At 39.3% G+C, this 15641-nt stretch overlaps 1 protein-coding gene across 2 annotated transcripts in view; it reads left to right on the forward strand.

Moving 5' to 3' along the window:
- Positions 1 to 15641, forward strand: part of LOC113025921 (tankyrase-1-like) — a 112550-nt gene that overhangs the window by 58994 nt on the left and 37915 nt on the right. For both annotated transcript variants that reach the window (XM_026174178.1, XM_026174179.1), the window contains 6 exons: positions 9731 to 9825; positions 10813 to 10879; positions 11147 to 11333; positions 13577 to 13698; positions 13793 to 13884; positions 14989 to 15067. In XM_026174178.1, the coding sequence (XP_026029963.1) occupies positions 9731 to 9825; positions 10813 to 10879; positions 11147 to 11333; positions 13577 to 13698; positions 13793 to 13884; positions 14989 to 15067 (642 nt within the window). The remainder of the gene's footprint in view (positions 1 to 9730; positions 9826 to 10812; positions 10880 to 11146; positions 11334 to 13576; positions 13699 to 13792; positions 13885 to 14988; positions 15068 to 15641) is intronic.

A 15641-nucleotide genomic window follows, 5' to 3' on the forward strand; every position in this document is an offset into this window, starting at 1 on the left:
GCTGCTTCTTACAATATCTTTCAGCTCTAAAATATCTATATCTTCCCCTTGTACCCTCATGCACTAATGGTGGATGGGTTCTCTAAAGTGATTTCCAAATGCCATTTCATGATCGGCCTCAGTACAAGAAAACACTGACTACTGCCAACTCATTAATACAGGGAGTGCAGAATTATTAGGCAAGTTGTATTTTTGAGGAATAATTTTATTATTGAACAACAACCATGTTCTCAATGAACCCAAAAAACTCATTAATATCAAAGCTGAATGTTTTTGGAAGTAGTTTTTAGTTTGTTTTTAGTTTTAGCTATTTTAGGGGGATATCTGTGTGTGCAGGTGACTATTACTGTGCATAATTATTAGGCAACTTAACAAAAAACAAATATATACCCATTTCAATTATTTATTTTTACCAGTGAAACCAATATAACATCTCCACATTCACAAATATACATTTCTGACATTCAAAAACAAAAAACAAATCAGCGACCAATATAGCCACCTTTCTTTGCAAGGACACTCAAAAGCCTGCCATCCATGGATTCTGTCAGTGTTTTGATCTGTTCACCATCAACATTGCATGCAGCAGCAACCACAGCCTCCCAGACACTGTTCAGAGAGGTGTACTGTTTGTAAATCTCACATTTGATGATGGACCACAGGTTCTCAATGGGGTCCAGATCAGGTGAACAAGGAGGCCATGTCATTAGTTTTTCTTCTTTTATACCCTTTCTTGCCAGCCACGCTGTGGAGTACTTGGACGCGTGTGATGGAGCATTGTCCTGCATGAAAATCATGTTTTTCTTGAAGGATGCAGACTTCTTCCTGTACCACTGCTTGAAGAAGGTGTCTTCCAGAAACTGGCAGTAGGACTGGGAGTTGAGCTTGACTCCATCCTCAACCCGAAAAGGCCCCACAAGCTCATCTTTGATGATACCAGCCCAAACCAGTACTCCACCTCCACCTTGCTGGCGTCTGAGTCGGACTGGAGCTCTCTGCCCTTTACCAATCCAGCCACGGGCCCATCCATCTGGCCCATCAAGACTCACTCTCATTTCATCAGTCCATAAAACCTTAGAAAAATCAGTCTTGAGATATTTCTTGGCCCAGTCTTGACGTTTCAGCTTGTGTGTCTTGTTCAGTGGTGGTCGTCTTTCAGCCTTTCTTACCTTGGCCATGTCTCTGAGTATTGCACACCTTGTGCTTTTGGGCACTCCAGTGATGTTGCAGCTCTGAAATATGGCCAAACTGGTGGCAAGTGGCATCTTGGCAGCTGCACGCTTGACTTTTCTCAGTTCATGGGCAGTTATTTTGCGCCTTGGTTTTTCCACACGCTTCTTGCGACCCTGTTGACTATTTTGAATGAAACGCTTGATTGTTCGATGATCACGCTTGAGAAGCTTTGCAATTTTGAGACTGCTGCATCCCTCTGCAAGATATCTCACTATTTTTGACTTTTCTGAGACTGTCAAGTCCTTCTTTTGACCCATTTTGCCAAAGGAAAGGACGTTGCCTAATAATTATGCACACCTGATATAGGGTGTTGATGTCATTAGACCACACCCCTTCTCATTACAGAGATGCACATCACCTAATATGCTTAATTGGTAGTAGGCTTTCGAGCCTATACAGCTTGGAGTAAGACAACATGCATGAAGAGGATGATGTGGACAAAATACTCATTTGCCTAATAATTCTGCACTCCCTGTATGTAACTATAAATATCAGCCATGCATGCCATTGTCAGGATTTTACTGTACAACGTAACAGGTACATGAATATGTCTGTCAACTCTGCAGGATTCTTTTCTTTTTTTTTTCCAACCTGCTGATTGTTTATACGAGACGGAATCATAACATCATACAAGTCTGCTCATAAAAAGCGAAAACATTGCCTTAATTAAATTCAGCTGCCTTAATTAAAGTCCCCTCCTCGGGTAGTACTGGAATACTTCCAGGGCTGCAGCAAGGAAGTGGAAGTCATGTTCCTATTTTGGGGAAGTGGATGAAGTCACAGCCAGGCATGCAGCACAGTTGGTGGCAAAAATTGTGTTGATGTAGCAAAAATTAAAAAAAAAAAAAAAAATCTGTTTTCTTTGTGCACTGCCCTCCGAGAGGATCCTGACCTGATGCACTTCAGGGCTGTTAGGAGAAAGAGTTGTGGCAGCGTTATTCGATAGGTGGGGAGTGCAGCATGTCTTGAACCTCCAGGGCAAAGTTGATGAATAACATCAGAGCTGCACACACACACTTAAACAACGCCAAACAAAATGGTCCAAATGTGGCCATTTACCCTCCCCAATAGATCATGTCTCATTGCTATGGCAACTGCTGACAGCCAGCAGTCACTGTTGTCATGGGAACAGCTTGACAGGCTACTAAAGAGAAGAGGAAAAGGGAGGCGGATGTAGGAGAGGGTTAGGGAAAAATGGAAACAAAGAAGGAACTAACACAGCAGCAAATTCCACATGCCGTGTGTTTTTAAGCTCGTGTGTTGCATTAATGTGTTTCATAGTTTGACTTTTTTGTCCGCACAGTTTTTTGAGATCAATGTTGGCTCCTAGCTGACCGAATAAGCAAAATCTATTAGTTTATTGTGCACTTGGGGGTTACCTTTCAGATGGTGTGTCTAGTAAATGGCAAAATTTAAACTGGAAAAAGAGAATGGTACCAAGTGGAGTTATAAAAAGAGATTACTGTTTATTTATCTTATTTTACTTTAGTTTGTTTGTTCAGCTTGAACGTGTCCTCCACATCTCTCCTCGCTTCCTTCTTCCTTCATTTTCCACCCATATTTTCCCCTCCTTCATCTTCCTCCCCTCCTCCACTCCATACTCCTGTCCACCTCATGGAAAAGCTTTTAGATGATTAAAACACAACAGTGTATTCTGTTTTCGCATTTCTTTTTTCCCCAGCATCATTATTATTCACCGTCATAATGCCTCTCTGACAGTTGATTCTCTTGAAATAAAGTATAGTGGGTCGTTTTGTTGATTCTCAAAGGAGGAGAAAAACTTGGAATTAATGGCCCGGCAACAAAAACAACTATGTTTATAATTATTTACAAGGTTTATTGAGTAGCTTTTGAAAAGAAAGTGACTGTCAATAGAGTCAAAGTCAAAAGGTGTAACAGATGGCAGCAGTCACTTTGGATTACACATGAAATTACCATGTGTAGTACTGCACATGGGATTTTATATTGAGGTATAAGTATTATTATTGTAAGTTTATTTTTATATATATATATATGTATGTATATATGTATGTATATATATATATATATATGTATGTATATATATATATATATATAGATAGAGATATAGAGATGTATATATGTGTATATGTATGTATATATATATATGTATGTGTATATATATGTATGTATGTATATGTGTTAGGGCTGCCACAAACGATTATTTTGATAGTCGACTAGTCACCGATTATTTATGCGATTAGTCGACTAATCAGATCATCATCCACTGGACATAAAACTACAGCTTATTGCACCAGCAGCATCTGCTCTTATATAACTATCATTAGCTTACAGATTTAAGCTTTTAAGGTGCTAACTAAAAATAAAGACAAGATGATAGTTTATTCAATTTTAATGAAATTTGCAGATTGTTTCGGTAAAGTTTAATAAACTCCTTGCTATCTAAAATATAACAGGACACCGGAGTATATTCTCCAGCATCTCACACTTCTGATAATCAGCTGTCTGCTTGACGTTTATTCAGCTGTGTAAAAAACTATAACTTTAATCTCAGCCAAACCGATTTACTCAGGAACAAATAAAATACAAAAAAAAAGCCAAACAATAACATTTTTAATTTATCTAAGTGACTCATATATATTTGAAAGACGGCGGTGGGTTTGAAAACAATTTGCCGGGAGTCCGGTGTTCTCACGGCGCTAGTGACCTAGCCCCCGGCTAGCTATCGAGCTAGTGGGTAACAGACGTCTCCGAAAACGTCGGAGCGCTTTTGAAAATATGTGGTGTCCTGATAAACTGAGCAGATATTTGAGGTTTACACAGCTACATTCTCGCCTGAAAATATGTTAAACGTTTATTTTGTGACCCAGAAAGAATAATAAGAGTAACATTAAAACTAACTAGCTGCCGCCATTGTTGGAAACTAAGCTGGGCCGCGCTATGAATTCTGGGACACAGCTGCTTCTTCTTCTTCGGGGTTTAACGGCAGCTGGCATCCTTGTACATGCTGTGCTGCCGTCTTCTGTTTCAGTCCGTTATTACACTCTTAAATCCTGCTATTATTCCTGCGTCTTTTGCGATCTTACAAAGCTTCAAACGACACGTCGACTATTAAATCAGTCGTCGACGATTTTGATAGTCGACGTAATCGTGACTAGTCGACAAATCGTGGCAGCCCTAATATGTGTATATATCTCCCTGACAGTCACCTGTTAGGTACGTATATCGCATCTTTTGTTGCCATCAAAATACACAGAAATTTACATTAAACATAAATTCATATTGACTACTTACATTCAGATTCCAACCAGATTTGAAAAGGAAATGCCTCTACAAGTTGTGATGAACTTGCTGCAGGATGGCAGCAGAATGTGTTTTTTCTTCTTTCTTTTTCTTCTCCTTGTCATCACAAGACGGTTGCAAGAAGGTCCAAACTTGGTGGCACCAGTTATTCGTCTGGAAAAATAACTTTCAAAATACTACTATACCCAGCATGGCATTCGTGTTCTTTTGCCTTCACTTTTTCATCATATGATTGAACTGGGAGTAGAAAGTTAATACAGGTCCCCTCTCATTATGCAGCACAGCACTCCTGGCAGCAAACACTATTACATGTTGAACCCCCCATTGAAAAGCTTCAGCTAGCATTTAAGCTATATTCACGCAAGAAAATCACAGGCGGTATATCAGATGTTCCGGCACTAATGTGTAGCATCGCTCATATGCCAAATCAAAGTAGCTAATAATCCTCTAAAAATATGTGGCATACATACACGTGAGACTCACATTTCTCTGCATCATAAATGCGTACGTATTCTGGTGCATAAACATTACAGGCAAGTGTGTAAACACCTTAATCTGTCCTCCTCTTTGCTCGCAGTATTTGCACCAGCAGAATTTTTGTGCTTCCCTAAACACAGTCTCATTTAAAAACCTTTATTTTTGCTCGCAGTACTGCTGTTGCGCTGCTGTTCCTCCGTTTTGAAGAGCATTCATTTAAAAAACAAAAACCCACATGTCATCTCTTTTGCCGTCGATGATGCCTGGCAAGAAGAAATGAAAACATGTTTGCTCTCTGAATTCAGAGCATTAGAGGGAAAAACTGGGCTGCAGTGGAGAGTACTTGGATGACACTGAATGAAGGATGGGTCAGTGGATGAAAAAATGATTATTAGCACTATTGGCTTGTGGCTGCTCTGAGGATAGAGATTTCAACCGGAGCTGGGTTTTTTTGTTTTTTTTTCTCCCCCCCTCTCACTCTCTTTTTTTAAGACTTCTATGCTGGGAATCCAATATGAGATCAACTGAGCCAGTGATGGTTTTTATGCGTGCCTCACTCACACACACATGCATGTGCACATTCCTTACACAGGGTTGACAGATTGAAGAGGTGGAGCTTAAACTACCCAGTCCGACCCTGGCAACAACATCACAGTGATGCAACAGTACATGCACGTGTGTGTATGTGTGTCTAACTGATGACTCACTAGTAGCTAACGGTTTAAGATTTACTGAGGACCTGATTAAGGCTTACATATTTCCTTTTTTTTTTCATCAGTTTATTTCTATTCTATGTAATTTGCAAAAACAAGCGCGCACACACACACAAATGCACTCACTGCATTTAAACTGAGGCTGATGACTAACTGTGTACCATGTCCTGCTCCTTTCAAATGCCGCTGTCACATCCTGTAAATACGAGTGTACCATCTGTCCACCCGACTCTGCCTTTCTGCCTCGCTGCTGCTGCTCCTCAGCTGAACTCCTGAGTGAGCTGTTGAGATCACCAGAGATGATCTATTTTTCAGTATGTCCTCTGAAATTGAGATGAGTTTCCTATGAGGGGGACATAGGAAACATTCTTTTGTTGCTGTTGTTTAGTTTGTGGAAAACACCAGCTATAAAAGCTGGAAGAAACTTCGAACTTTTTTTTGTATTTAAGATGTTGCAAAGGGTTTCATCAGTCTTTTGAAATAATGTAGTAGTTTGACTTTTTAAAGAGCCTCTTCTCTCTAAGTGGCCTGTGATTTACTTCTTAATGGGCTTTTATAACAGCAAAACATTAGTTTTAGTTAGTACTAGCATTAGTCTTGTTTTCCTTTTTGTTGTTTTATCTGCAGTGTTAGCAGTTGACATCTCAAAAACTGCTGGTAAGTTGCTTGCCTAGCTCAGATTGATGCAGTCCTTTGAGAAAGATTTTTGTTGGATGTAGACAAAGCTTTTATTAAAATAATCTGGATAAAGTGTGCCACTTTGCAGCCATCATACCACAGTAACACAGCCCGTGGTGAAGCCCATTCGCCTTTACCCAGTCACGACCTGCCATTTTTACTTTTAGAGCTTAAAATGTTAGCTAGGAGAATCATCTACATCAGTGTGATCAAATATATGATGAAAAGATATGCGTGCACACTCTCACCTGATCCCTTCGGATGATTGCACTGAGCAACTCGATTTTACCAGTCAGAGTATCCGGTGGCTTCATATGGCAGTGATGATTATTATTTTTATTATTAATCATTTATTTATTTTTAATTGTTTTTAATTGTTTTTTGGTCTTTTACCTTTGTGAACAACAGATGTGGAAAAACAAGGCTGCTGGTGGCACCTTTTTACTTACCTCCAGTCTAAATCCCCCATGGAAGTGAAGTGTATTTCAAAAGGTTCTATGGGGTCTCAGGACAGAGTGCCTACTTTTTTGAGAAAGGTCGCCAGTAATTCAGGGAAGATTGCACCTCTCTTCCATGCCATCAGCTCTCAGGATTGTGTGCTGCCTTTCTACCTTGTCTGTAATATGTTTGCCACATGCATAAGTGAGCAGGCTTGAGAAGAGAGTTGAAGGCCTGTTGACCACATGAGGCTATCTTATAGTCATTTTGACATTTTCTTTATTCACATTATCAGCTTACATTTATACAATTTCCATATAGAGTTGTTCATTCTTTGAGTAAAATACCACATGATGAACCGCCAGCCACTCTAATGTTCAGATTGCCTATTACAGTTTCCAAATGCACTTTATGGATTGCTTCAAACAAATCATTCTAGTTGTAGTGGGAGGATGGTGTTCCTCTTACCATGCATAGCAGCATTTTTGAGATGTATATCATACAATGGAAGAATCTGTGATAAGTGTTTTATTCCAAGAAATGCCAAACTTTTTCCAAAAACTGTGTTTGGGCTAATCTGGATAATCCATAGATTTTACTCTAAACAGACTTCAGTGAGAGCAGAGAATTTGTTCCAGTGACACTGCAAAGATTAGTTGGTTAAGGAGTAAATTATATAGGCAAAGCTGTTTGGCCTCACTCACAATTGGGAACACTTGTACAATGGTGTGAAAAAGTGTTTGTCTGCTTCTTGATTTTTAATTTTTTGGAATGTTTAAAAGTTTCATATCATCAAACTAACTAGTCAAAGATAACACAAGTAAACACAAAATGCAGTTTCTAAATGAAGGTTTTTATTATTTAAAAAAAATCCAAACCTACATTTATTAGATTAATTAAAAAAAAAGAAATATTGGTTTCCAAGTAATTTTAGACTTGATAATAAAATATCAGAATTTTAATTGTGCTTTGAAGCCCTCCTGCTGACTCCATTCTGCTATAATTTAAACAACTATGGTGATCATTTTTTAACAATTTAACAATGTGTGTAAGTGTTGTGTTTCCCCCAATAACTCACTATTGCAGTGGTGCCCAAGGCTTTCAAGTGTAACTGTAATCTGAGTCATCTGCCATGCTAAAATAAGATACCAAGCATTGTTCATCAGAAACACAGATGGGAAAAAAAGACATAAACATAAACGTGGGATGGTAATCATGAACCAATTTTACCCAATCAGAACTGCATCCCTTCAAGATTATCTATTTATTCTTTCAGCCTGTTTCGCAAAGTGTCAGAGGAAAGTGGCAGGACTGCAACAATAACAATAAAGCTGCTTGTTATAACCAAAGTATGCAGAAGAGGTTTTGTTAAATGCACAGCATATAGAACCTTTAGGTAGATGGATTACAGCAGCAGAAGACCACACTGTGTGCCAGTCCTGTAAGTTAAGAACAGTAAACTAGGCTGCAATTTGCACAGGCCCACCAAATTTGGACAATAGAGAACTGGAAAAACATTGCTTGGTCTCATGAGTCTCAGCTTCTGCTGTCACATTAAGATGGTAGAGTTAGAATTTGGTGTAAACAACATGAAAGCATGGAGTCAGCCTGCCTTGTATCTACAGTCCAGGCTGGTGGTGGTGTAATGATATGGAGGTATATTTTCTTGGCACACGTTGGGGCCCTTGGTACGAACTGAGCATCATTTAAACACCACCGCCTACCAGAGTATTGTTGCTGACCAGCTCTTTAAGATCACAGTGTACTTATATTCTGGTGGCTGCTTCCAGCATGATAATGTGCCATGTTACAAACTGACTGTGAAACTGAGAGTATGGTATTGACACAGCCTGATTAATAGCAGAGCAGATTTGTGAGAGCATTGGATTGATTTCTAGATTCTACTGGAGGTAAAAGTGGAAAATATGTTGTTTTGAGTTTACTGACCTTGTGACCCATGAATAATATACCTTTTCTAGTAGCAAGGTGTATGTTGGTTTTAAAGAAAACATCAGTATTCAGCTTTGAAGAATTTTGATTTATTCCTGTCTATAAAGAAAATGACCACAAAGCATCCAAAGGATTTGGAAGTCAGGTACCATGTGTGAAAGGGACTTTGTTAAACTTGGACATTAAGCTTGTAGAGCTGCTCAAGATTTAACACATTTCTTGTGATCTCAGTGTTTGCTCTAAAAAAGTTTTTTTTTTTTATAAATATATATATTATATATATATAGGTGTATGTATGTATGTGTATGTATATATCTATGTGTGTGTGTATATATATATATGTCATTTTTATATCAGCCTACTGCATCTAGTAGCTTTAATCCAACGTCCATTCACACTTTGCTCTGTAGCACATCCAGTTCTGCGAAATGGCTTTTATATCATGACTTAGAGGCAGGTTTTCTATTACTTTTTTCCCTGTAACAAGTTCAATTTGACTGAATAATGGGAACATTCTTGCTGCCGCAACATTTCGGCACCAGTCTGCGTTTCACTCGAGCTTTCAGGAAGAATGGCCTTTGCTGAAAGACTGTAGTGCTGCACGAAGAGCTAAAGCCATCTCATCTCAGTCAGATCTTAATGCATTCAGAACTGCAGCTTTTCATCAGTGTTATGGAGGAAATTATAGGCAGACTGCTACAGCCCATTTCTTCTTGCGAAGCCTTACCTTAAGACTGTAAGATGCTCAGTGAAAACATACCCACACATACATAAACAGGAATGATGGTTATGAAGTCTTGATGATAGGCTGTCACACTGCGGAGCGAACATGTGGGCTAACATTTATTTTTCTGTCTGTCTTTTTTTCCCCTCCCACTCTTTGACTCCTCGTTCTCTCTTCTTGCTTTTATTTGTCCTTCTTTCTCTCTCTCTCTGTTTCTGTGGGTCTGCCTTTTTAGTCCACTCCGCTGCACCTGGCAGCAGGATACAACAGGGTGAGGATAGTTCAGTTGTTACTACAGCATGGAGCAGATGTTCACGCCAAGGACAAAGGGTATGTACAGAGAAAACGACAAGGGGAGTGTAAGTGGGGGGGAAAAGGCACTTGAATTCAGGATTTTCTTAAAAACTAAACATCTTAATGGTAACACATCATAACTACACTGCTATTTATGAGACATAATTATGAGATTTTGCTATAGCCAGTAGGATGAGACTCCTTAATCCATCTCATTGGATCATAAGATTTAGGTGGGGATATATACACATTCTGTTGTTGGCGTGCACAGAGTATGATGCACTGCATTCTGCAGAAGCCCTTGAAGCTCTTTTCTGCAGTTTCTGTCATATTTCAGGCCTGCTTATAGACTAAAATGACTGGACGTGCATAAAAAGTTAGTGAGGGTGGTCTCTGCTTATGCAGCCACACAAAAAAACCTGGAAACCATTCGAATAGCTGTCAAACCACGACTTATTGACGTAAACTGAGATGTCAAAACTTGTCACTAGGGGTGCGGGGGAGGTTGTCAAATGTCATTTACGTTTTTTCCCCTTATAGACTCCAATCCTGAAGGTACTTAGATCTCACCTGATCGAGGTGGACACGAGAATGCACATGTGCAGTAGAGCTGGACTGGACTTTAAATGGTCCTCAGTTCAAACAGTCTAAGCAAAGTAGATGAATGAGTGTCATTGCCTGCTGCACTTTCCACAAAACCAAACTTATTATCCAGTAGCGAGAGCACGTCTGCTACCGTGGGCTCTGTGTGAGAAAGCTGTGAGACACCCTCAACCTTTTATGTAGTGCCGCTATGATGTTGACATCTGAGGCACTCGATGTGTAACACTGATTAGCAGGATCTCACCGTGCCAATGTGACCAAGATATCAAATGTGGTAAATGGTATTTTTACTGAACATCAGCATGTTAGTGTAAGTGTCACATTGTTGGACTCAGCACACATTTTGTGTGTATTTAGAATTGTTAACACTGATGTTTGTTTGTAATGAGAAGTCTTCTGGGTTTTTTGTTTTTTTTCCAGGGGTCTGGTGCCGCTTCATAACGCCTGCTCTTATGGACACTATGAAGTTACTGAGCTGCTGCTAAAGGTACAAACACACATACATCCTGTTTCTGAATATACTGGGTCGGTGGACATAATTCATAATAAGAAGCTATAAATGACCTCCTAAGACCTGCTTTGTTAGTTCATTAAAAACGTGACACATTCATTGTACACATGCGCCAGAGCCGATGGCATCATTCCCTTTTGAGCAATCCAGAATCAATAATGATAAAACTGCTGTCAGTAATCTCCTCTGTACTTTTTTTTTTTTTTTTTTTTTTTTTCTTCCGCTATTTTTTTCCTTCGCCAGCACGGAGCCTGTGTGAACGCCATGGATCTGTGGCAGTTCACCCCTCTACATGAAGCGGCGTCTAAAAACCGAGTGGAGGTGTGCTCTCTGCTGCTGAGCCACGGGGCTGACCCGACCCTGCTCAACTGCCACAGCAAAAGCTCTGTGGACATGGCACCCACTCCCGAGCTGAAGGAGAGACTTACATGTGAGTGTGGCTCTTAATTTACATAAAGTGCAGCTGCAGAGTACAGCACGGCTAAATGAGTCTGTTTGTTTTAGAAAGGGCATATTTACACGGGCTATGTTTGGAACAGCTGATTTGTAATTTTTTTGAACATGGGAGTCTCAATCTTTTTTTTCTTTTCTTTTTTTTTTGACAGGGGATTACAAAGGGATTATTAGTACAACAGAGAGATTGATATGATTATTTTGATAGCCAGCAGTCTGATGTAGAATTATTTCTTGAAAGAGCCTCATATTCACCTGTTTCTTCATGTGGACTTGACTAGTGGAAAAGCCACAGATTAAAAAAACATGAAAGTCAGCTAGGGATGGCATTGGACTCGATTCCCATCCCTAAAGTCATCCACGGTTCGAATTATTACAGATTTCCTCGGCTATATAAAACATTTTATTGTGTTTATTCATGTTTTCAGGGTGCATTAATCCAATCCCTGACTTTAAAATTTATTTTTCATTATAAAAAAATGCCTTGAACCTGGACTACACAATTTGTGTTTTAACATGAACTCTTTACTTTAAATTTCCACAAACAAGCTTACTGATTTTAAATTAGTTTCTTTTTTTTATTTTGGTTTATTCACTATATTATAATATGTAAATAATCTGCTTATATACTCGTGTCCTTTATGAAATTAGCTGTTTTCTTTGTAATATTAGTTCGGTTCGCATTACACTGCAACTAATATTTGACTAGAGATCCGTGATGTATTAATTAATTAGAGACTACACCATAATTAAGTTAATTTTCATCGTACTTTCAGGACGCAGCCACCACAGAGTAAAAAGGTTGGATAATCCTTTGTTTTTGCCAGAAAGCCCTCTGCAACTCGAGTTAATTAGTGGGTCAGCTCTCTTTTTCTTTCGCTGCACTTGTTGCCTCATCTCTGTAATGAAGCAGATCAAAACAAAAATCAAATGCCACGCGAATCATAAGCCATCAGAAATGTTTTCACAACTGCGGGATGACGGTTCGTTTTTGATGATTCTATGTTGTCGAAAACGCATCTCAGTTGGGCGTTTGCTGCAGACTCATCACAGGAATATAAAAATATAAAAACAAAGACTTCCTGGACAGATCTGATGTTGCCAGCTCCAGATATATTTTTTAAGCCAGTTGGTTAGTAGCTTACAAAGTACAGTTGATATGAAGGGGAAAACTTACTATAAAAACATTAATGTGCTCAAGTTGGGCAAATCTACTTGGATCGCCTTGCTTTTGAAGCTACTTTAGAGTGAACCAATCCAGGAACTTCAGTTTATGGCACTTAAGTGTTCAACTTACTATCTGCTAAGCTTCCCATAAGTTACGGAGCTTCCCAGTTATACTTACGGTGTCCGTGCCTTTTGGAGCTTTTGTTTTAATTTAAGCTGACAAATAATGTGTGTTACGCTTTATTTGGTACTAATTATTGATATTTGTATGCCTGCACCTTGCCTCAGGGTCCAGAAAACAGCAGAAAAGGAAAATAAAACAGGATTGCAACAAACACACTGCTAAAAATGGTTTCAAAATGAGACAAACCAGTGGCTCTGTCCATCTTTTCTTAGCAGTTTATAGATATGGTTACATATACAAAGAGCAAACGTGTAGTTCATCTCGTGTTTTTCTTCTTTCTCTGAATAAATTATTTCTGTGTATTTCTGACCAGCAACTATGAAAAATTCGTTTGGGTTTTGCAGAACAAAAATGTCATAACTCGCTACTGTTTCTCTTCCATCAGCTGTACTTTACGTCTTTAATTTTTTTTCTTTCTTAACCACGTGCCCTTGAAGATTGCGCCATTTATCTCAACGTCTGATTAGAAATGCATGAATGCTGTTGGCTCGGTCCGTAGATAGGACGGGCTCCTTTTATTCAGCCTGAAATGCTTCTGAAGCAAAATAGTTTGTTGTTTGTAATTTCCAGACCTCGGGGGAATAATCGCTTCTTTCCGCTCCAACTCCACCACAGAGACTGTTGCATCATATGTCATTAGCTCTCTGGTTGGGGAAAAAAATGAAATTATCTTTCTGAAGTATTGTTATGCTGCAGGGTCATTGCAAGTAGAATAATATATTGTAACAGTGGCTGAAAACTTCATAATTCAGTTTTTGGGTGGCAAGCTACATCATTTGCAGCCTTTTGTTTCGTAGGAAACCTCACAATGACAACTGAAGCTGCTTTCTTTCTAAAAAATTTGACATTTTCTGTGCGCGTGTCTTCAGATGAGTTTAAGGGCCACTCGCTGCTTCAAGCTGCTCGAGAAGCTGACATGGCCAAGGCTAAGAAGACCCTGGCATTGGAGATCATCAACTTTAAACACCCACACACACACGAAACTGCCCTGGTAAGATTTGGATGCATTTTAAAACACTGGCTCTTATATTGGTGCAGACGTGTTGAGATGACGTGTCCATGTGTGCTTTATGTGCGTTTGTTAGCATTGTGCAGTAGCGTCGCCTCACCCCAAAAGGAAGCAGGTGACCGAGCTGCTGCTGAGGAAAGGTGCCAACGTCAACGAGAAGAATAAAGAGTGAGTGTTGTTTTCCGCTGCATGCACAGCTCATAAACATAAAGTGAGAGCATTATATGTTTGTCAAGGTGACTCCAGCAGTGGATTTATGTTAGAGGTGAACAACACAAATCACTTTGCTGATGTGAATTGCCATTGCAAGGCAAAGTGGTTGCATCACTGCTCAGAGACACTTCAGTAGGTGAACGCACCGTTGTTCACACGACCTGACAATCAGCGGCGACAGAAATCGTCCGCTCTTCAGACGCTCAGTCTGCTGCCAGCCTCGGGCTTCAGCTCAGTACAAAACTATCCTGAATAATTCCAGCATTTAAAGCATAAAATGTGACCTATTATGTTTATTTCCAGCTCCATATTTTCATTTTTGGACTTTTCTAAGATGGCTTAGGTGGCTTTCCTGATTCATAGATCTCAATAATCCTTTTGATTATGATACGTTTTCTGTTCAAAATAGACTGGCTCCTGATTAAGTGTGATTGACTGACCATGCTTAGTAACAGTGACCACTTGTAACAGTATATTTGCATGACAGAAACCAGGAAGAGTACAGGAATCCACTTTAATAGCTTTCTAAGTGAGGTATAAGAATAAAGTACTGCTAAGCTGAAGTGATGTACTTAGTGACAAATGAGAACTGATTTGGTCAGTGGGCTTGGTGATTCACTGCTTTCTCTTTGGAAATTTCTTAGAAATGGGCCTCTTCACATGTTGGGCTCTCCAGTCCAGCTGCCCTTACAGCAGTGGGACTGAAGCTATTACATTTACAATGATAGCGGGCCATGCAACAAATGATGTCATACGAATGTATCATATATATATAAATACATACATATAGATACCTTATAGTGAAATTAGAATAAACGCATTGCTGAATAGGTGATTCTGTAAATTTCTGTTATGTTTTTTAACCCAGAAAAAATGCAGTACTATAGTACATGGAGTGCAAAAACAGTGCTGACTTCATCTCAGGGTTGATGACTCGTGATAATATCCAACCTCATTCTGAGAACGTTTGGGCACTGCATTCTGTTTTACAAGCAATCTGAACGATCTAAAGTTGAGCAGTTATATTTATTTCCTAATGCTCTTCCCTCCCCTCTGTAGTTTCATGACTCCTCTTCACGTGGCAGCTGAGCGGGCGCATAATGACATCATGGAGGTGCTACAGAAACATGGGGCAAAGGTATGTCTTACTCCTCTTCCTCCATGTATAGAGAGTGTATCAAAAAGAATCATCCAATTTCAAAGTGCTTTAATTTCGTGGTTGTTCACCGGTAATGTTAGAAAGGATCGGTGAGTTTCTAATGTTTGGTGGCTGAAAATGCTGTTTTTCACACTAATCACCACAAAAAAAAAATTCTAAAAAGAAGCATTTTACTGTGTTACTGCCCAAAGTTTTGGGTAAATGTTTCTGCAAACTGAACATTCTGGTGTGAGACCCTCAAAACAATGGTATTTTTCTAAAGATGGCATTTTTATTCAGCAGTCATACATTGTGAATTCAGTTTGGAGAAAGAACTGGATTTTAAGCAGCACTTGTGGTTGCGTCACTGTGAGAATGCTCTACAATCAAGGCGCTCAATGGTATATTTGTGTGCATCAGTGTGATGATGCACCTTGATTTGCTGTATTGCTCAAAAACATTTTTATCTATGAATAGTTTCTCATTTTCATACAACTGACTCTGTTGCAATGCACAGAATAATATTGCACCCTTTATTATTTCACCCTGAATCCCACAAATAAGATCCAAGGTT

This window comes from Astatotilapia calliptera, chromosome 7 (assembly GCF_900246225.1).
Source record: "Astatotilapia calliptera chromosome 7, fAstCal1.2, whole genome shotgun sequence".
Lineage (NCBI taxonomy): Eukaryota > Metazoa > Chordata > Actinopteri > Cichliformes > Cichlidae > Astatotilapia > Astatotilapia calliptera.